Source organism: Grampus griseus (assembly GCF_964374135.1).
Source record: "Grampus griseus genome assembly, chromosome: 12".
Taxonomy (NCBI): Eukaryota; Metazoa; Chordata; class Mammalia; order Artiodactyla; family Delphinidae; genus Grampus; species Grampus griseus.
The window spans coordinates 50968865-50990666 of record NC_139006.1 but is presented as its reverse complement, the minus strand read 5'-3'; the positions used below and the strand labels follow the sequence as shown (position 1 = coordinate 50990666).

Sequence of the window (21802 nt, the reverse complement as noted above, 5' to 3'; positions counted from 1 at the left end):
TATAATCACCACCTGTACATTAGATCCCCAGAGCATATTCATTTTATAACTGAAGGCTTGTACCTTTTGACCAGTATCTCCCCATCTCCCACCCCCGCTCCACCCCAGTCCCTGGTCACCATCATTTTCTGTTTCTGTGAGTTCATCTTTTTTTTAAGGGTCCACATATAAGTGAGATTATATAGTATTTGTCTTTCTCTGTCTGGCTAATTTCAGTTAACATAATGTCTTATAGGTTTGTGCAGGTTGTTGCAAATGACAGAATTTCCTCATTCTCATAGCTGAATGTTCCATTGTATATATGTACCATGTCTTTATCCATTCACCTGTTGACAAAGAGTTGGGTTTCTTCCATATCTTGGCTATTGTGAATAATGCTGCGATGAACATGGGAGTGCAGGTATCTCTTCCAGACACTGATTTTGTTTTGAGGTCAGTGTTAGATATTTGTTCTGACACCAGGAGGGCGCTATCTGTTTTATTACATGTTTCTCATGCAAAATCTTTGAGTCAGGTCTGTGGAACTAGGAGTGGGACAATGGCAAGCTTTTCTTTAAGTGATGACCCTGCTATAGGAGCTGAGCCGTTGGTGAAGGGAGGGGGTGCAGGAGCCTGTGTTCCTCTTGGCTTGCCTCTTCTCGTGAAGACCACCACCTCCTGAATTGGGGGCAAGGGTTATCCGTGCTCCAGTATTCTCAGCTTCTGCATCTAAGGTAGAGCCTGCGTTTCACGGAGTGGGGCTGAGCAGAAGGGCGCCCTCAGGCTCTTAAACTTAAAATTTTTGAACCCTTAATCCTCTCTTTTTTTGTTTACTTGTAAAGTAGCCTTGACTTCCCCGCCCCCCCCCCACATGGCTGTATTTTATTCTCCTATTGCTCAACTTTATTTTCTTCATTTATACCTGAAATAATATTGATATTTATGTTTTTTTATGCCTCCTTCCCCCTGAAATGTTAGCTTTGTAAAGGCAAGAGACCTCATCTGTTTTGTTTAACACTATTATCTCCAGCGCTTAATAAATATATACTAGCCATATGCTGGGGACTGCCATCACAACACTCCCAGTCTTGTAGGGCAGAGAGGAGGATTGTAAATAGACAGTCAACAACATTTTTCTAAAGGTGTGCATTCATGGTGCTGTGATGATTCTGACCTAAGAGAATTACTATCATTATTGTACATCAGAATCAAAACAATATACATATCTTATTGTAAGCATTGTTGCCATAGGAAGCCAACTTGTGGAATCTTGGAGCCTCTTTCTAGACCACCAGTGAGGCAATTGAAAAGTTTTGGGACTATGGCCTGGATCATAGAATTGGGTAGTTCGTCAGGTTTCATCTGGTTTTTTCTTCAGGCTAACATCAAATAGTTAACCAGGGCTACTTAAATCTTTTGTCTTTCAGATGAAAGTCTGCCTGTGACAGTAGCAGAAAGCTTTTGATTACTACTTTTGTTCCTAATATAGTAAAGCACGATTTTACTCGCTTATGAAGGATAATCACTCTTCTCACAGGATTATTGAAAGGATTAAATGAGTTCGTATTTTAATGTGTGGCATATTATGGGCATTCAATAAATGGCAGCTTTTGATTATGTTTACCAAATTTCTTGTATGCAGTGTTGCCAATTGGTAGAAGGCTTTTATCAATAATTGCCACAGATCCTTTGAATCAAAGGATTAATATAAACCTTAATAATTGAAGTACAGCCTATCTGGATGCTAGAAACTAGAAATTAGGGTGAGCAGTAATGACCACTAAAGGCACGTAAGACATTTCTCAAAACATCTAGCCTCGAGAGGAGCAGAGAGTAATTACTTCTGAGCATGTTTGAACAGCATCTGGCTATGTCATGCTGACCCCAGAGTACTTTAGGTGTTACTTATTAGAGAATGATTTAGTAAGAACAGAGGGACAGATGGAGATATGTGTTTGGCCCCCTATCAGCATGTGCTGAGGAAGACACGTATGCTAAATGAGATGTGTGTGGAGATCCGACTGAAGAGTATGCATCTAGAATGAAATACTCTGGTGCTTCTCTTTTGTTTGCCACTCCGAGCTGTTATGCTGAAACCTACCTGATGTTCCAGTGTGTCACTGGCAAAGGGGAAAAGGGAACAGGAAAATCTTACCTTGAGGTTATAGATCCCAATTAAACTCTCTTTTACTCAACCTTGATCTTCATGATGGATTAGAAATTCAGGAACAGGCAGACATGGCAAAGATTGACCCCTCTCTTGTGTGCCCAAAGCTCTCCTAGAACATGTCCAGCTTTCAACCTTGTCTGCTTTGTCTGCCATTGTGCCCAGTTCCCCATGCTTCAGAAATCTTCTCCTTTCCCTTAGAGCAGTTGCGATATAGTAATTCTGACAAACTCCTTTCCCCAGGTTTAGTTATTCTTTAAAAGAGGAGGCTCAGTAACACAAAGTTTGCTAACTGATTTCATTTTAGACAGAAAAACCGTAGAGAAGTAGCTCACAAATTGGCTGTGTATTAGCATCCTTTGGGGGAGATTTTACAAAATTTGAGAGCTCTGGATCCACTGCCAGAGATTCTCATTTAATTGATAGATAGTGAGGCTGGAGTTCTCTTGAAAATTCTGAGTTTCTTCAAAAATTTCCTAGGTGATTCAGTCAGAGTTGAGAAACAGCTAAAGAAGAAGGGCTCTTTGTGGAGAGAGCCCTTTGTGGAGAGACCCTCGACCCCAGATGAAAGCTTATCACTCACCTGGTCTGTCTTGAGATCACCCTCGGTCAGAGGGAAGAAGAGGGCTGTAGGCTTTATAGAGGGAATAATACCCACTTTCTAGGTTCCCCTCTTCACATCCCACCTCTGCTAGGTGATGGAGTAAAGAAGGGTCCTCTCTCCTTGTTGAAGTCTGGAAACTTCAGTTAAAAGATATTTCCACTACAGAGAAGGGGCTGTTTCCCCCTAAGCCAAACATGATCTTAATTAGTTTCCAGTCTCTGACTCCTTAGGCTGCTGTTTGCAGGGTTTCCTAACCTTCTTTCTGTGGCATTGTAATCCTTTGGTGATCTGGCAAAGCCTTGGACCCCTTCTCAAGTTAAATATTTTAAATATAGAAAATAAAATGCATAGCATTACAATGGAAACAAGTTATATTGAAGTAGAGCTTATTGAAATAATAAAAGTACAGTAATATATGCTTCTTTACTGATACATTAAATTACATGTAGCAGTTGGTCTAATAATTTCAAAGTAGTCATAAATGTAAACAATATTTTAAGATAGATGTGAAAAACTGTAAAGTAATATTGAAGCAACTGGTTTCTATTAAACTCACAGATACTGATAATGCTCCTGTGGTCTGCTGCCAACATTCAGAATTGAAAACAGTGCTAAATTTCAGTTTAAGTTTGTGAAAATAAATATATACTTTTTCTTATCCAAGCTCCTGTATACCTGAAAATCTTATATGCTGTGGTTAAGTATATTAATACTTTAGTCTTCTCTTTACAAGTGTGAAACAAGAGCTTACGATTGTGATTTTTCATAATAATGAGTTTACCTACTTGAGTATTTCCCAAGTCCCTCTTTTGATCCTAAAGCTCACATTATAATCTCGTTGTTCAGCATAAACTGAATGTTTTACCAGATTTAATGTAGAGCATTAGCTAGATAAGCTAGATAGCTCTTCTCTGAACTCCCAGAAATGCTAATGAGAGTGGTTTGATGTTACAGGAATACAAGCGCAAGTTAGCCAGAGTTTCCCTGGTGCGAAAAGAACTCAGGTCCCGGATCCAGAGCCTGCCGGACTTATCTCGATTGCCCAATGTTACTGGCAGCCACATGCACCTGCCCTTTGCGGGGGACATCTACAGTGAAGATTGATGACCAGTCTCTTTCCAGGGCCCAGGACTTTGCAAGAGATGGAGACAGGTTAGGTGGATAGTCCTGTAGTGTTATTTTTGTATATTGTTGAGAGAGTGACATTAACAAAAAGAAATAAGTAATTTATAAAATTGTTTAAAATGTTGGTTTGTTTACTATTTTATTGGTAAGTTAACATGACTTAGTTTAAACAACGTGAATCTCTGTGTATTAATAAGCTCACAAATAGTGATTATTTTCAAAAGATCTTTTTGTAAATTTTTTTGATTCAGGGCCTTGTGAGAAATTCCATGTTTCTATTTCTTCATGTATTTTCAAATGATTTTCTTTATTTTCTTCAGTATCTAATCACTGTATAGTATGTAATTCCTAAAGAGTAAGAACTAATGAGGAGTTTGTTGAGAATTTATTATGGTATAGTTAGGACTTGATTGTAGAAGGGACTAAGTGTTCCAACTTAATTTTCATCCTTCTCCCCAACCAAAATATCAGTTCTGTGCCTCTCAATGCCTTTGATTCCTATTTCCTAGAGGTCAGTAATTTAACAGTAAATATGGATGTCATTTTGAGAGTCAGATCAGAACCTAGAGAACTTTTCCACAATAGTACTATAGGGGTTCCATTCCAACTGCCACAGTGTAGAATAAAAGGAGTGTTAAATAGGGACCCCCTTGAATAAACTGTTTATTATTATTTGGATAGATTAATATGAAAATGCTTTGGAAATGTTATGAATTTTGACACTGTACCAAGAGAACAACTCTGATTCTAGAACTGATTTCTAGTTGTCAAATCAGGCTCCTTTTAACATAATTGATCCCTTTAACACAAAGCCATCTGTGGGATTAAAAGAAGTGTAAAATAATGATACTTTATTATTCTCTTAGCCATTTAACTTTAAAAACAATAGTATTTTTAGCTTTAATATCTCAAGAACACAATATTCATTAATGTTCAGTAAAGTAGCCTGGAACATTATTAATGTTTCCTTAAGGTTTTTGAATGACTGTATATTTGGAAATTAAGCAGTGCTACACTACAGGGTAGATCTGGTAAATATTATATTTGTATATTTAGAATTACCAAAACAAATGTACTTTTTTTTTACCTTTTATTTCTAACCCTGTGTGTTAGAGCAGTTGCATGCTCTCCTGCTTTCTCTTTAAATCACATTGTTAAGCTGTGGATTTTGTACTCAGTGATGACTTAGGATGAACGTTTTTTTCATTCATTACTTTACATATTAGAAATTTTTCTTTTCGTTGTAAGAAGATTCAACTGAGATAGTCAATAAAACATCTTTTAGATCCCACAAGCCAGTTATGTCTCACTAGTCTGAATGGCTTCACTCTTTCTCAGTATTAGAGATTATAGCTAAAATGAATTTATATGTGAAGGAGAAGACAAATATTTATTTTTGGTAGCCAGTAGTTTTGGGAACAGTGCTTTTAACAGTTTGACCTCTCAGAAACAGACACACAGAGAAGTAGTTCCCACATATGGCTTATATTCCAAAGTTTTTTAGTCAACTTTTGGGACTCGGGGCACATTTTTTCACAGGAACGGTAGTAATTAGATTCCCTGTGAACACTACCACGGAAAGCTCACCCAGGAATCTAATCCACTTAACCATGAATGTACTTAACTTGTAATGTGGTTGACAAATTACTGGTAGTAGATCCTGACCAACATTTGTAACGTCACTAAGAAAATGGTGTGTAGCAGCCAGACTTACACATTGGGGTGTATGTCTGTCTTGTGTACTTCTGTCCCTAGGTGTAGGATATGTAAGAAAAAGATTCAGCATGGTGGTGGAGGGTGTAACCAACGCACAATTATTAAAACCTGGTTATACCTGTTGTAAAAGTATGCCACATAAGTTAATTTTTGTTAAAGTGAAAGCAAAAGCTTGTGTATTAATTTATTTTCAGCATCTTGACCTTATTTATGATCTGCTGAAGTGTTGATTTATCTATTCAAAATGCATTTTTTCCATTTAAAACTAATTTATAAACTATGTACTCCTGGGAAGATTTGAAACCTATTAGAAGTTTGTTGAAATATTTTCACCATTTAAGACAGACTTCTGACATAGATACTGATTTTAATGCCAGTATCTGCTCTAAATATTTATGATAAAAACGCATTATTTTTTAAAGAGCTTGATGCAATTTGTGATAAGTGATAGTACTCAACCTGAATCCTACTCCCAATTTCACCCTTTGACCAGTCCTCCACAAACCTTCAGTTGTTGGTTGATTTACTGACTGTAAACACAAATGATATGGTCTGGTTTAGAAGTTATGTTTTCAGCCTTATGATAATTAACATGGTAAGCCTTAGCAGTAAATAGCTTTCCTTTCTAAAAGGGAGACTACATTTTCTCAAGAAATGGGGCTAGCTGGGGGTACTATAATACCAGATTCTGAATCATGAGCATTTTCTTCACTGTGTACGTGAGGCAAATCATGCATTTTTGAGTGCAGCTTGGCCTGGCCCCTCAGGAGAAAAGCATGTCACCATACTTGCAGTAGGGGTATTTTGGTTTGAATGGATACCATCACTCTTTTCTCCACAAACAGTGCAGAGAGCTGTCTGGAGTGGCAGTTTGAACAGATTCCCTGGTGTTCCCTCTGCTCCTTCCATCATTACAGTAAGTAAAAGAACCACATGGGGGAACCCGGGAGTCTGAGAAAATGAGCTGTGCTTAATAGCCAACCTCCCTTTCTATGAAAACCAGTCCAGGTGCAGCTATTTTGGTACCTCTTCTCACATACACTCTGCGTCAGGGTTTTTCTGTAAGAACTCCTTCAGGGTCAGCAACAGCCGGGATGACCTTGTCATCTTGATTTGTAAAATTAAAATAACAAACCTAGGTTGTCAATTGTCACTGTAGATGAGCAACTCATCTATTATCATTATTGAACAGGTTCTGAGAAATCTTTAGAAAGAAAACACTCAAAAGTACAAATTAATAAGGAAAGTTAGAATGTCCTTCCTGAATTTTCCATTCAAAAAATTTATATTATATGAAATAACATAAAGCTCTATACTGCTTTGATTTCTATTAAGAAGTAGCTCCTAAGATGTAGTCTTGTTTAATAGTTGTTGCACTGTATCAAAGCTTTTTAAAGTGTAAATCCAATTCTTCTCTGTATAGAAAGGGAGCATTGTGTTACTTACTGAATTTATTTATACAGAGCATTTGTTGCCATCTGTAATTCCAGCCATCCACACATGAGTCTGTTCTGAGGTGGCAGTAGCACACGGGAAGATGAAGTTTCCCTGTTTCTTTACCCCTTTTTCTTTGGTGGTATCTGATGAAAATATAAGATGTTCTTAATAAAGTTTTACGTTCTTTTTGAGATGTGTAGATTATTTTTGTGAATTTGTTTAATTGGATATGGGGTGGGGAGGGAGACATTGATGGACTGGGAGGGAAACAAAGTACTGGAAGTGTCCAGCAATATTACCGTGGAGAAACTGCCAAAGGAGATTCTATTTGCATGGTCAATGGGAACCGAACTTGAGCGAACATCCGAATCACCTGGAGGGCTTATTAAGCTATAGGTTGCTGGGCCCCACCCCCAGAGGTTCTGGGATAAGGCCTGATAGTTTACATTTCTAACAATTTGATGCTAATGCCACTGAGTTTAAGGACCACATTTTGACAACCGCTGCTCTAGAGTAACTTTCAAGTCCGTGACTTCCTTCATGATTTAAAATTCCAGGTAATTTCAGGCAATTCCAAGTAATAAGATAATAAAGTATCGGTTTTACAGTTCCGTATATAGCAGGTTCCTTTGGGCAGAGAACGAGACCATATCTTGTTTTGTGACCTACTGCACAGAAATAAATAGTGCTTTTTTTCTTTCTTTTTTTTTTGCGGTACGCGGGCCTCTCACTGTTGTGGCCTCTCCCGTTGCAGAGCACAGGCTCCGGACGCACAGGCTCAGCGGCCATGGCTCACGGGCCCAGCTGCTCCGCATCATGTGGGATCTTCCTGGACCGGGGCACGAACCCGTGTCCTCTGCATCGGCAGGCGGACTCTCAACCACTGCGCCACCGGGGAAGCCCAGTAGTGCTTTTGAGTGAACAGATTCACTTGGTACCTTGAAATCCCTGGAGTACAGGTCCTCTCACCACATCTTGAATTTAAAGCAGAATTGGAAAATACTAGAAATCTGAGGGAATCTCTAAGGCAGTGTTTGTCAAACTCCTTTTATAAGACTCACTTGGGACGTTTGCAAAAAGGGCACATACCTCCTGAATCAGAATTCTCTGTGATTCTTATCTAGAAAGTCTGGGAGGTCTAGTCCTTAGGCTAGTGCCCCTGGTTTTCCATTCTGGATGGCCTCTGGTCACTTTATCTGTATCCGGGTGCTTCCCATTCCCATTCCCATTCCAATCTTCCCCCCTTGCAGCAGTAGGTTTTATACAGTGGGACCTGCATCCAGAGATTCTGTTTCTGAAGATTTGGGATAGATTTGGAAATCTGCATTTTAAACAAGCTACCAAGATGATTCTGATGCAGGTAATTCTTGACTGTACTTTGAGAAACAATGCCCTGCAAAGCAAATTATGGTCTATAACATACAGTGATGGTAGGTCACGCATTTATGGTACTTCCTGTACACCAGGGCTGCTCTAAGCACTTCACATATCCTTTGCGATAGATGCTCTGATTATTCTAGTTTTACATATGGGGAAGCTAAGACACAGTGTAAATTCTGTGTGACCCTGAGCAAGTCAGATGGTGAAGCTGGGATTCAGACCCAGCTCCAAGTCTGACTCTGAGCCTGTGCTTCTGAACTACTACATAGTGCTGCCTGTTATACTGATATGTTGTGTAGCAGCTCCATCATCACCATATCCACATTTTGCATAACGTGAAGTTATAGTGAAATTATAACATGCAAATATTCAAATTAAAAAGTAACATCTTAGCTAGAAGTGTGGTGAAGGAGGGGGGCTTTTGAAAAGATATTATATGCAGTTGTCTTGTGTGTTGTTTTTATTGAGGTAAAATGTATGTAACATAAAATGCACCATTGTAAAGTGTACTCTGGCATTCAATACATTGATGATTAACACTGTTGTGCAACCATCACCACCATTCATCTTTAGAACATTTTCATCTTCCCCATTTAAAACTCTGCCCATTAAACTATAACTCCCTCTCTCTCCAGCCCCTTGCAGCCATTTTACTTTCTGTCTCTATGAATTTGACTTCTCCAGGTACCTCATATAAGTGGAATTATAAAATATTTGTTCTTTTGTGCTTGGCTTATTAAACTTAGCATAATCTCCTCTAGGTTCGTTCATGTTGTATCATGTGTCAGGATTTACTTTTTTTTTTTTTTTTTCTGTACGCGGGCCTCTCACTGTTGTGGCCTCTCCCGGTTGCGGAGCACAGGCTCCAGACGCGCAGGCTCAGCGGCCATGGCTCACGGGCCCAGCCGCTCCGTGGTATGTGGGATCTTCCCGGACCGGGGCACGAACTCGTGTCCCCTGCATCGGCAGGCGGACTCTCAACCACTGCGCCACCCGGGAAGCCCAGGATTTCCTTTTTTTTTTTTTATAAAGTTTCTCACCACAGACATTCTTTTAAAATTAATTTATTTATTTTTGGCTGCGTTGGGTCTTTGTTGCTGTTCGGGCTTTCTTTAGCTGCATCGAGCGGGGCTACTCTTCGTGGCAGTGCGCGGGCCTCTCATTGAGGTGGCTTCTCTTGTTGCGGAGCACGGGCTCTAGGTGCACGGGCTTCAGTAGTTGAGACACACGGGCTCAGTAGTTGTGGCACGTGGGCTCTAGAGCGCAGACTCAGTAGTTGTGACTCACGGGCTTAGTTGCTCCGCGGCATGTGGGATCTTCCCAGACCAGAGCTTGAACCCGTGTCCCCTGCATTGGCAGGCGGATTCTTAACCACTGCGCCACCAAGGAAGCCCTTGAATTTCCCTTTTTAAGGCTCAGTAGTATTCCATTGTATAGATATAGAATGGTATATTTTGTTTATCCACTGGATATTTTGTTTATCCACATTTTGTTTATCCATTCGTCTGTTGATGGACCCTGGATTGCTTCCACCTTTTGACTATTGTGAATAATACGACTATAAACATGGGTGTACAAATATCTGTGCAAGTCCCTGCTTTGATTTCCAATTGGTTTTTTCAAAGCAATTATTTATATTAGTATCAATGAAGTAGAGTTAGAATGAACTATTGATAGGGATAGTCTAGACAACATTTTAATGAATACCTATGTTTAAGGCATGGTGTTAAATCTTGTGAGATATACAGAGATTATTCAACTGCATGGCTGCTCTCAAAAAACTTACAATCTAGTGGGAATGGATACAGTAACAATTTTTAGAATTGACCAAAGCTTGCTTTTATTTTTAAACTAGCATATTTTTTCCAAGCCAGTGGTTCCATAGGCCAGCATTAGCCTCAGCTGGGAACTTCTTTGAAGTGCTGAAGTCTCAGGCTCCAGACCTACTGAATTAGAAAATCTAAGGCTGGGGACCAGCAATGTATCTTTTAAACAAGCCCTCTAGGTAATTCTAATGCACACTCAAGTTCCAGGTTTGTTTTGGGTACCACTGTTCTAGGCATCCAACACCTTACCTCAACACTTTATTCTCAAGTATGGGAAAACTTTAGAGGGAATAAAAGGACTTGGTCCAACAAAAGCTATTGTAAAAAAGTGTGCTTTTCCTGACAAGCCAAGGAATGCTTTTTATCTGCCTTATTTCTACTCTTAGGAACCCCACTCTGTCTGCCCTGGCAAATTTCTCCATATTTTCTTATTTCATTTCTCTGTCTAGTGCATCTCTTGTCATTCTTCTGAGGCGGGTAGAGTGAAGGAGAAACAGTAATGCAGTCTGGGCTCTGACCATTATCTGCCTTATCTAAAAGACTGATTAGCCCTTGGTATAATTACACCACCACAGGTTTAGCCATTTTAATTGCTGAAGTCCCTGTGATTTTATTTCCAACTTGTTGGATGCCATCAAAAATGAAAACTGTATTTTACTGCCCTTTTTGTAAATGAATCACTGACTAAAATGGAATGACTAAAGTGAATTTTAGAATTACACATTTCACATTTGAATTCTATGCATCATGGAAAAGGTAAAAAATTGAAATTTTGAATTAATTTAAGTGAAATTGTTATGCAGAGCCATTAGCTTATTCAGATGTATCTAGAAAAAAATCAGTTGTATCGGTATTGTTTAGTTTGGTTGATTGTCTTAAAGTCATTTCAAATATACAAAGAAATATTTTTTAAAAATAAAACGTGTTTATTTATGGAAATACAAGTTAAACAAGAAATTCTGAGGTTTAAATCATATATTAATACATTATTACATTAGTATTTAGTGTTTCCTTTTTCCAGCTCTTGATATTTATGTTATAAAATCTTGTAATACTCTTATGGGATTGAGTTACTAGCAGAGAGCTCACAATGCTATTTGATTCTTAAGGGTCTTTGCATAATTTAGTGATAACTGCCATAAGGTGCTTGTGGGTTTGGTTGTGGTTTTGTGATTTGAACTGTTAGACCGCTTAACAGAGGGAAATTCAGTTTTCATTCTTCTTTTTGAGCTGGTATTTGAGCTCTGCAGGACCTCGGGCACACTTCATGTCCATGTCCAGTTCCTTGTGCCTTTATCTAATTGATAGTTCTTGATACCCTATCCTAGTCATTAGTGCTTAGCATTCTCCCTGTTAGAGTTGCTTGTCCCTCCCTACCTTGGCTAGCATGAGGAAGAAAGACTAACTTCTTTCTATTTCCTTTGTCTTTTCTTCCTTGCTTTTATGTCCATTGATGGACAGAGCAATTACAATTGTGGTAAAGTTTTACATCAACAGAATAAAGCTCTTTTACTAGTTGGGTGTAATTTTCCCACCAGGAACCAATAAAAAGCAAACTACTAATGATGGAGCTTATTGATTGGTTAAAATATAATTTTTCCTTAACCAGCAGGTTTTGCAACATGGCTTAGAGCTTTTTTTTTTAAGGCTAGTATGTTTTTCAAAATGTATGACTTAGAAATAATATTTAAACAGAAAACCTAATTATTTTAATATAGTGGAAGTGTTTTAGAAATAATATGTAAACAGAAAACCTAATTATTTTAATATAGTGGAAGTGTTTTTAAGGGCGTTTTGTTTTGTTTTGTTTTGTTTGCGGTACGTGGGCCTCTCACTGTTGAGGCCTCCCCGGTTGCGGAGCACAGGCTCCAGACGCGCAGGCTCAGCGGCCATGGCTCACGGGCCCAGCCGCTCCGCGGTATGTGGGATCTTCCCGGACCGGGGCACGAACTCGTGTCCCCTGCATCGGCAGGCGGACTCTCAACCACTGCACCACCAAGGAAGCCCCTAGGGCGTTTTTAAAAAGCTCCATATTATTTAAATTAGTTTTAGAATCCTTGTAGTTATACAATGTAATAATTGGTAATTCAAATAACCCAGGGCAATAGGTATGCAATTTTATTTTTAGATGTTATTTAATCATAGTCATATATGAAATTTAATCTTTACTAGATATATATTTTGCAGCTTAATAATTACCTTTGAATACTTTGATGAGGTTAGATATAATGAAGAGATTTCCCAAGTGCTTGTTTGCTGTCATTTTAGAAATTCTAAACAGTTAACTTTCATCATAAAAAGTTAGAGGCAGTGTTAAGCATCATTTGGTTAAAATATTCCTCTATTTCATATTTGTTTTTGAACATTGATTTGGTTTCCATTTTTGTTATATTACTGAGTGCATTACATGGATATGATAGCATTCTGTAGGCAGTTTATAATTTCTTGGTACTGTAGTAGAAATCTCATTTGTTGTTAAAGTATAGTATTAAGGATATATAGACTTGTTTCATTGTATGCCACTTAGTGAAATTGTAATTTGTATTTTATGTCCTCTAAGAATGCACAGTGTACTTTTCTAAAGGATGAAAACTGTCAGTAATTGTTTGCAGAGGTCTTCAGATTAAAAAAATTAAGCAGTCTTCTATTTCAAAAGACATACTATCAAGAGCCAACAAAATTCAGCTGGAGTTGGAACAGCAATTGAAATATATTTCTTTGCTGTCTAGGAAGAAGTTTAATGAGTTCTTTACAGTTTCAAAAATGGCGCCAACTAAACTGTAGTGACTAGTAAGAGGAAGGTGGTCGCAGAGTTTGTAGATTCCCAAGAAAACTGTAGTTTCCCAGTCCAAAATTCCCAGTCCAGCTTTTCAAGATTTCATTGACCTAAGTTGTCAGAAGCCCAATTAATAGGGATGTATAGTGTCTAAATAAATCCCTCCTTTCCATTTAATACAGCAAATGTAGTTTCTATGGTTTTTGAATGAATGTGTTGAGCCTTTAATATATGGAAGTTACCATACCAGAAGCTGAGAGAATTCAAACATGAGTAAGATGCAGCTCTGCCCTTACAGAGCTCAGAATCTAATGTGGGAAACAGATACTGACTATATTATAATGTATTAAGTTCTACACAAGTGGTATGAAAAATGTGGAACACTGAGAAAAGAATGGTTGATGTCTATGGGGAACCGTTGCCTAGAGCTTTATAGAAAAGATGAAGGACATTTGAATTCATCTCTGTTAACTAACCATGCGTCAAATAAGCAATGAAAAAGATTTTTTTAAATGTGTTCTGTACCTGAACACAACAATACTGATGAATTAAATGAAAATTAAGCTAAATGAAATAATATATATAAACATACCTTTTGCTCAGTGGAAATCTGAAGGCATTAGATCTTACTCATGTTGAATAACATGGCTAGGTTTAGGGTAAGTCTACTGGAAAGAAGGGTAAGATTTTAAGGAAGAACGTAGTTATCTGATTTCAACCATGTGCTGCATGGGCCAAATGACAGAAGCTGTCTTCAGGATTGTTTCTTGCCCCCCCAGCCCCTACCCCAAGCCACAGCTATATGTGTAAGTACACGTATGTGTGTATGTATATATACACACACACATTTCTCTGTGGCTAAAAAGGTGATGCAGTTTTTTTATTCTATTCATGTTGTTGGAAATTCTGTGATAGATAGAACATGATGTTTAGTTTCATAAAACCCAACTCTGTGTCTGAACTGTATTGCAACAATTGTTAAAGTATAGACCAGTAAAATAAAGACTCTAGCATATAGAAATGAAACATGATGTGCAGTCTGATTTCTTTCACTATATTGTCATGACTGGGATTGACTATCTGACAGGGAGAGTGGAACAGATGGCAGCTATCTGTCTGAACTGTAGACCAAGGAGCATGCCACTTGTTCTTGCTGCTAACTAGCTAGATTTACCCTTGGGTAAATGCAGCAGCTTGTTTGTTTAACCACATAATTTGAGGAATGCCGTTTCTGAATGTGTAAAGGATCTGAGGCAACAGCCAGGACTACATACTGGCTGAGGTAAAATATTTGAATTCTCTTTGGAGGAGCATCCCTCACCCAGCTTTGGCTGTGTCGCTCAGACCTGGACCTTTAAGTTCAAGACTCAAGTGAGGGTTCTGTTCACCGATTAATCTAAGGACTGATTTGTTGGAATCTACTATATTTTCCTGCTTTTATTGAATTAATAATTCCCCTGCATGAGCCTAAAGGCTTACATATTTAATTGAGGTTATGAAACTCCCCCAGGTTTCATAGCCTCAGGTTTCATTAGGCTTACTGATCTGAGTAAGTAAGTGTTTTTCTCTTGTCAGAATTTAGGTACTATAGTTTTCAAGGAAGTGCCTAGAGAGAGTATTATCATATTTGATGTGTGTATATAAGACTGTGGTAAGAAAGTTTGTAAATTCTTTAGAATAGAATTGGTATGCCAGAAATAGTTTAGGTAGACCATTCTCTCTGAGCACTTTTATCCTAGACAAGATGCTGTACCTTAGAGAGAGATACTTGAAGCTCAGGGGAATAGTGAAATTCTTACTGAATTGATGTGAGGGAGCAACACAGCACTGATTGGAATCTTAGCGGTGGAGTGTGCTCTCCCCAAAACCCAAAAGTCAAGTTAGATTTTTATTTTTATTTTTTGGCCACACTGTACGGTTTGCAGGATCCCAGTTCCCCGACCAGGGATTGAACCCAGGCCACAGCAGTGAAAGCCTGGAATCCCAACCACTAGGCCACCAGGAACTCCCCCAAGTTAGATTTTTAAACAGAAGTTTGAAGTCAGCCACCCAACTGCTCCTTTATATTCCATTTGTCAAACAGTCGTGTCTTTCATCAAGACAACAGCAGAAGTTTAGGAGATATTTAAAATTCAGAAGCATTGCCTGTATTGACTTGGGAGTTCAACAAAAACTGCTTTAAACCTCGCCAAAACTGTCACTATTAAATAAATAGTCCTGCTTTTGGCCACAAAATTAAGAAGTTAAATTTTACCTACCTAAAAAACTTTTGTCTCTTTTCATTAATCATATAATTATCAATTATATTTAAATACCAGGTATCCTGCCTGGTGTGCCCCTGAGGGTATACGAAAAAAAGTAGCTGGTACTATAGCTAGCTAGTAATACAGGGAGAATTATTTAGAGCTATACACTGTAAATGTAATTCCAAGATACTGAAATGAAAATCCCAAATACAGGTATTTAAGACCACTACCCAATCTTTGTGCAAAGTTTCCCTAAATTCAGAGTGAAATTTTGGAATAACTAATCTGAAATGAGTTAGATCTAATGCTATGACTGGTGATTTTACATTTTTAAAAGTTAAGGATTCAAAGACATACTTTAAATAGTGTAAATCATATGTATATTTGATGTGTGTGTGTGATTGCATATTAAAATTAGTAAGAAAATATTCTCTAAAAAGCTAATAGTTCTAAAAAGATAAATTTTAAATATTTCATATCAAGAAAAGGTTAAAAAGACTTAGGTTGAATTGAATATATCAAAAACTATATACTTTAAACACCTGTACGACTGCGTTCTCTTTTGTCTGTTAACTTTAATGACAATTGATAATTGACCTCAAGATTTATAACCAACATTTTGGGGTGCACAATATATAAGAGAATATGTTGATTCCACAAGTGTTGCTACAATTTCTGTCCTTGAGAAAAGTAAAAGATGATTTGGAATTATTCTAAGCAGACATGTATATAAATGTTGTATTTACAACTCGTAGAGCCATTACAGGAAGACCCAGTTGAGGCTGTAAGGGCCTCTTGTCCATAATTCTGGAGGTTGAACCACTTGGAGTTTCTGCATTTCATGAAATGAATTCATAGGTCAGACTTCCATTAACCTCCACTACCTACATGCCACCTCAAGAAAGCAGTCACCAAAGTAAATCTGTCACTTGTTAGAACACCAAATTGCCTTGAATTGAACCTGAACTTAGACTGAAGATATATTAGACAAGTGTTGATATTGTTAAAGAAAAAAACAATCTAACACTTGTTAAAAGACTTTATTCAGGACCTTTGTGATAGGTATCAAGACTATTCCAATAGGGGAGAAAGTTTGAGCTCAACTCTGTGCTAAAGACAGCTGGGGATTTATGGCCAAGGAGCAGAGTAAGAGGATCGGTGGATGGAAAATTACTAAAAGGAGATGTTGAGGGTGGGGAAATTCTTGCTAAACTGACTTAGCAGGATTTTTGCTATAACTGGGCTAGGCAGGCCAAATACAAAGCCCAAGGATGAGGCCTAGTCAAAAAGAGGGCTCAGAGAAGCTTGTCTAAAGTTTGGTCAAGAAGAGGGTCTTTGTCCATATAATTAAAACCAAAAAATGTTTACAAATACCTCAAAACAATTTGCCTACATCATTAACGAGATGCTTTCAAAGGACAACCACCACAGGGCAATGCTAGATCTTGTTATTCATCTAGTGGTTTTATTGTTGGTGTTCATAGTTTTTCAATTTTTTTGATCAATTATGATAATACCACAAATTTCTTGAGCACTTTCAACATGCCATCCACTCTTTTAGATGTTTTTCACGTACCATCTCATGGAGTCCTCACAGCACCTTTCTGTGGTAAGTACTATCGTTACCCTCATTTTACATATTAGGAAACAGACTCAGAGAAATTAAGAATTTGCCAAAGATTACACAGTTAATAAATGGCACAGCCAGGTTCTGCAAGGCAGGACCACAAAGACTACAGTCTTAACCAGAAGGTTGTACTTGTTTTTAAGAACAAACAAGTAATTCTTAGAATTAATTTTATTTAAATGAACAATATATGGCGTATCAGATTATAAAAGAAAAGATACTTATATTTGGTTGCAGGGTTAAAACATTCAAATAGGCATTTGGTAATATTAGAATTAAATTTTAAGTATAAGAACTCAGGATTTTTAAGAATTTATCTTTTCCAGCTCTGCCTCTGCAGTGGTCTAGGTACTATTACTATTCCTCAGTAGAAGTATCAGCAACATCCTATTTCTGGCATCACTACTAATTTGTGCTCAAAAGTAGTAGGGTTTCTTGGAGAGGGGCTGCTTCCACATCTTCTGACTGAGAGAATGAAGATAGTCTGGAACTTTTCTTTGCGAGAAAGCAAGGCAGATGCTTTCAAAGTTCTGATGGGGCTGAAAGAAAAAAGAAGGCAGCTTAAAAGGGCCTCTCATTGGTCAAGATGTAACAATTTAAACATCAAAATACAAAATAGAGACTAAATTAAAACAAGTAGTCTATAGAAAAATTGGGATTTTCTTTTCAAATAACTAGTATTATATGCAATTGATTTTTATTCAGAAAAATTCCTATTTATATTTAATTGTACGTTTAGTCCCAGGACAGATGGAAGCATACTGAACACTTTCTGGCTGAGTTACACCCAGGGGTTACAGCCCGCACAGCTCAGACTGGGAGGCACACAGGCACAAGTCTCACCAGGCTCCTGTGTGGGAAGAGCTGTGCAAAGGCTTGTGATCAGGGCTTTGAGTATTTCTCTGTGTGTTATACATCAATAAATGGCTTACTAAAAGCAAATTAAAAAGGCTGAGAGTAAGGATCCAGTAGAGGGAGAAGATGAAGAAGGCAGGGCTATTCCACTGGCCAACTGCCCTGGGTCAGAGAAGGGGTGAAATCCAGGATCGATGGCCAGACTGGCCTTGCTGGGGAGGAGGAAGGCTGCCTCTTCTGGAACAGGAGGGAAGCAAGAGAGGCACTGGTGAGAAAGTGAGAGAACTCAGCTTAAAAGTAGAGCAATGTGGGCTTCCTTGGTGGCGCAGTGGTTGAGAGTCCGCCTGCCGATGCAGGGGACTTGGGTTCATGCCCCAGTCCGGGAGGATCCCACATGCCGCGGAGCGGCTGGGCCCGTGAGCCATGGCCGCTGAGCCTGCGCATCCGAGCCCTCCACAACGGGAGAGGCCACAACAGTGAGAGGCCCGCGTACCAAAAAAAAAAAAAAAAAAAGTAGGGCAGTGTCTCAAATGTGCAATTGTACTTTGACTGACCCACCTAGGAACATTACTCAGAGTCCTAAAATCTGAGTAGGGATCACATTAAAAGTCACCATTGTGCTTTTGCAGTTGCGGCCCAGCGGCTGTGCTGAGGGAGACAATAGTGGACAGCATGGAACCAGGGTATATTGAAGATGATTTTGGTCTACAGATTGTCAACTATCTGGTGCCAAAGTTCTTTGTGGACACAAATGAGGCAATATTAGATCTTTGTCTCCCCTTGCCCCTTTCCCACCCATTCCTGTTGGTTTGATTTTCCCTCTCAGGGTTCTGCCCACCCCATCCCTCTCTGGCTGGTGAGGGCCTCCAATTAGGTTTGCTGCAGTCCACAGGATCAGTGGTTCTCTGGTCACATGTTCCAGTCTCCACATCCAATGACTAGACAAGTAGCCCAGAGCTAAGCGAGGTGTGTTCAGGAAGCACTGTGGTAGCTGGGAGGATTCATCAGCATATGAACAAGTGCCATGGCAACGAGATGGAGGTCCAGGAATCAGGACTGCTCGTAGTCTGAGCCCTGCACATGTGCTGCTTCTCTTTATAAGACTATCATTTTCACTTAACTATCTACACTGTAATATTTAAAATATTTTATTGAAGTATACTTGATTTACAATATTGTGTTAGTTTCAGATGTACAGCATAGTGATTCAGTATTTTTGCAGATTACACTCCATTATAGGTTATTACAAGACTCATGGTATAATTCCCTGTGCTGTACAGTATATCCTTGTTGCTTATCTATTTTATATAGAGTAATTTGTGTCTGTTAATCCCATACCCCTCATTTGTCCCTTTCCCCTTTCCTCTCCCCTTTGGTAAGCACAAGTTTGTTTTCTGTATCTGTGAGTCTGTTTTGCATATACATTCATTTATATTATTTTTTAGATTCTACATATAAGTGATATCATACATTATTTGTCTTTCTGTGACTTATTTTACAAAGCATAATATTCTCTAGGTCTAGCCACATTGCTGTAAATAGCAGTATTTCATTCTTTTTATGACTAATATTCCATTGTATGTATATGTATGTGTATATATGTCTTATTAATCCAGTCATCTGTTGATGGGCACTTGGATTACTTCCATGTCTTGGCTATTGTAAATAGTGCTGCTATGAGCATTGGGATGCATGTATCTTCTCGAATTAGTGTTTTCATTTTTTCCAGAAGATACCCAGGAGTGGAATTGCTGGATCATATGGTAGCTCTGTTTTTAGGTTTTTAAGGAACCTACATACCCTTTTCTATACTGGCTGCACCAATTTACATTGCCGTCAACATACGCTGTAACATTTTTAGGTAATTTTTAATTTTCATTTTTAAAATAACAGCTTTACCACATCTTTTTTTATCTTCATCTGTTGATGGGCACTTAGGTTGTTTCCATATCTTGGCTATTGTAAATAATGCTGCGATGAACATGGGATACAGGTATCTTTTCAGATCAGTGTTTTTGTATTCTTTGGATAAATACCAAGAAGTGGGATAGGTAGATCTTGTGGTAATTCTATTCTTAATTTTTGGAGAAATCTCTATACTGTCTTCCACAGTGTCTACACCAATTTACATTCCTACTAACAAACAGCGTACAAGTCTTTCCTTTTCTCCACATCCTTGCCAACACTTTGTTGCTTTTTTTGATACTCACATTTCTGACAGGTGTGAAGTGATATCTCATTGTGGTTTTGATTTGCATTTCCCTAATAATTAGTGATATTGAACATCTTTTCATGTGTCTGTTGACCATCTGTATGTCTTCTTTGGAAAAATGTCTATTCAGCTTCTCTGCCCATTTTTTAACAGGTTATTTTTGCTGTTGTTGTTGAGTTATATGAGTCTTTTATAAATTAATCCCTTATCAGATATATCATTTGCAAATATCTTCTCCCATTCAGGTTTTTTCATTTTATTGATGATTTCCCTTGCTGTGTAGAAGCTTCTTAGTTTGATGTAATCCCATTTATTTTTGCTTTTGTTTCCTTTGCCTGAGGAGACATATCTAGAAAGATAATGCTAAGACTGATGTCAAAGAGCATATTGCCTATGATTTCTTCTAGGAGTTTTGTGGTTTCAGGTCTTAACATTCAAGTCTTTAATCCATTTTGAGTTCTTTTTTTTTCTTATTTTTTGGTGGTAGGCAGGCCTCTCACTGTTGTGGCCTCTCCCATTGTGGACCACAGGCTCCGGACGCGCAGGCTCAGCGGCCATGGCTCACAGGCCTAGCCGCTCCGTGGCATCTGGGATCTTCCCAGACCGGGGCACAAACCAGTGTCCCCAGCATCGGCAGGCGGACTGTCAACCACTGCGCCACTAGGGAAGTCCTTGAGTTCATTTTTATGTATGGTGTGATAGTGGTAGTTTCATTTTTTTGCATGTGGTTGTCCAGTTTTCCTAGCACTATTTATTGAAGAAACTAACCTTTCTTCATTGTATGTTCTTAAGAAAATTTAAGTTTTAAACTTTTGAGCAGCAAAGAGGCTTGGAAATGTATTATAAAGTATCTAAATTGTTTATTTAAAGAGGTTTTAAAAGGTTGAATACAGTCCTAGCCTATCATTTAAAGAATGTTTATCTATGTTCCAGGAAAGACTTATGATAAACTGTTACTATGTTATTTTTTTAAAAAAATTGCAGTATAATTGCTTTACAATGTTGTGTTAGTTTCTGCTGTACAATGAAGTGAGTCAGCTATATGTATACATACCTCCCTCTTGGACCTCCCTCCCACCCCACCCCCCATCCCACCCATCTAGGTCATCACAGAGCTGAGCTTCCCGTGCTTTATAGCAGGTTCCCACTAGCTAGCTATTTTACACATGGTAGTGCATATATGTCAATCCTAATCTCCAAGTTGGTCCCACCCTCCCCTTCCCTGACTGTGTCCACATGTTTGTTCTCTACATCTGCGTCTCTATTACTGCCCTGGAAATAGGTTCATCTGTACCATTTTTCTAGATTCCATATATATGCGTTAATATACGATATTTGTTTTTCTCTTTCTGACTTACTTCACTCTGTATGACAGACTCTATGTCCATCCACATCTCTACAAATGACCCAATTTCGTTCCTTTTTATGGCCGAGTAATATTGCATTGTATATATGTACCACCTCTTCTTTTTCCATTCATCTGTCATTGGACATTTAGGTTGTTTCCATATCCTGGCTATTGTAAATAGTGCTGCAATGAACACTGGGGCACATGTCCTTTTGAATTTCGGTTTTCTCAGGGTATATGCCCAGGAGTGGGATTGCTGGGTCATATGGTAGTTCTATCTTTAGTTTTTCAAGGAACCTCCATACTGTTCTCCACAGTGGCTGTATCAATTTATATTGCCACCAAGAGTGCAAGAGGGTTCCCTTTCTCCACACCCTCTCCAGCATTTATTGTTTATAGATATTTTGATGATGGCCATTCTGACCAGTGTGGGGTGATACCTTGTTGTAGTTATTTTGTGTGTGTGTGTGGTACGCGGGCCTCTCACTGTTGTGGCCTCTCCCG

The 21802-nt window shown here is 38.5% G+C and overlaps 1 protein-coding gene across 1 annotated transcript in view; it reads left to right on the top strand.

The window, feature by feature from the left end:
- RPRD1A (regulation of nuclear pre-mRNA domain containing 1A) overlaps positions 1-7161 on the top strand; it is a gene marked incomplete at its 3' end in the record, with an annotated part of 72899 nt that extends 65738 nt beyond the window's left edge. Inside the window, exon 7 of the mRNA XM_082668272.1 lies at positions 3705-7161. Coding sequence (XP_082524398.1) covers positions 3705-3854 — 150 coding nt within the window. The remainder of the gene's footprint in view (positions 1-3704) is intronic.
- Positions 7162-21802: the final 14641 nt, after the last annotated feature.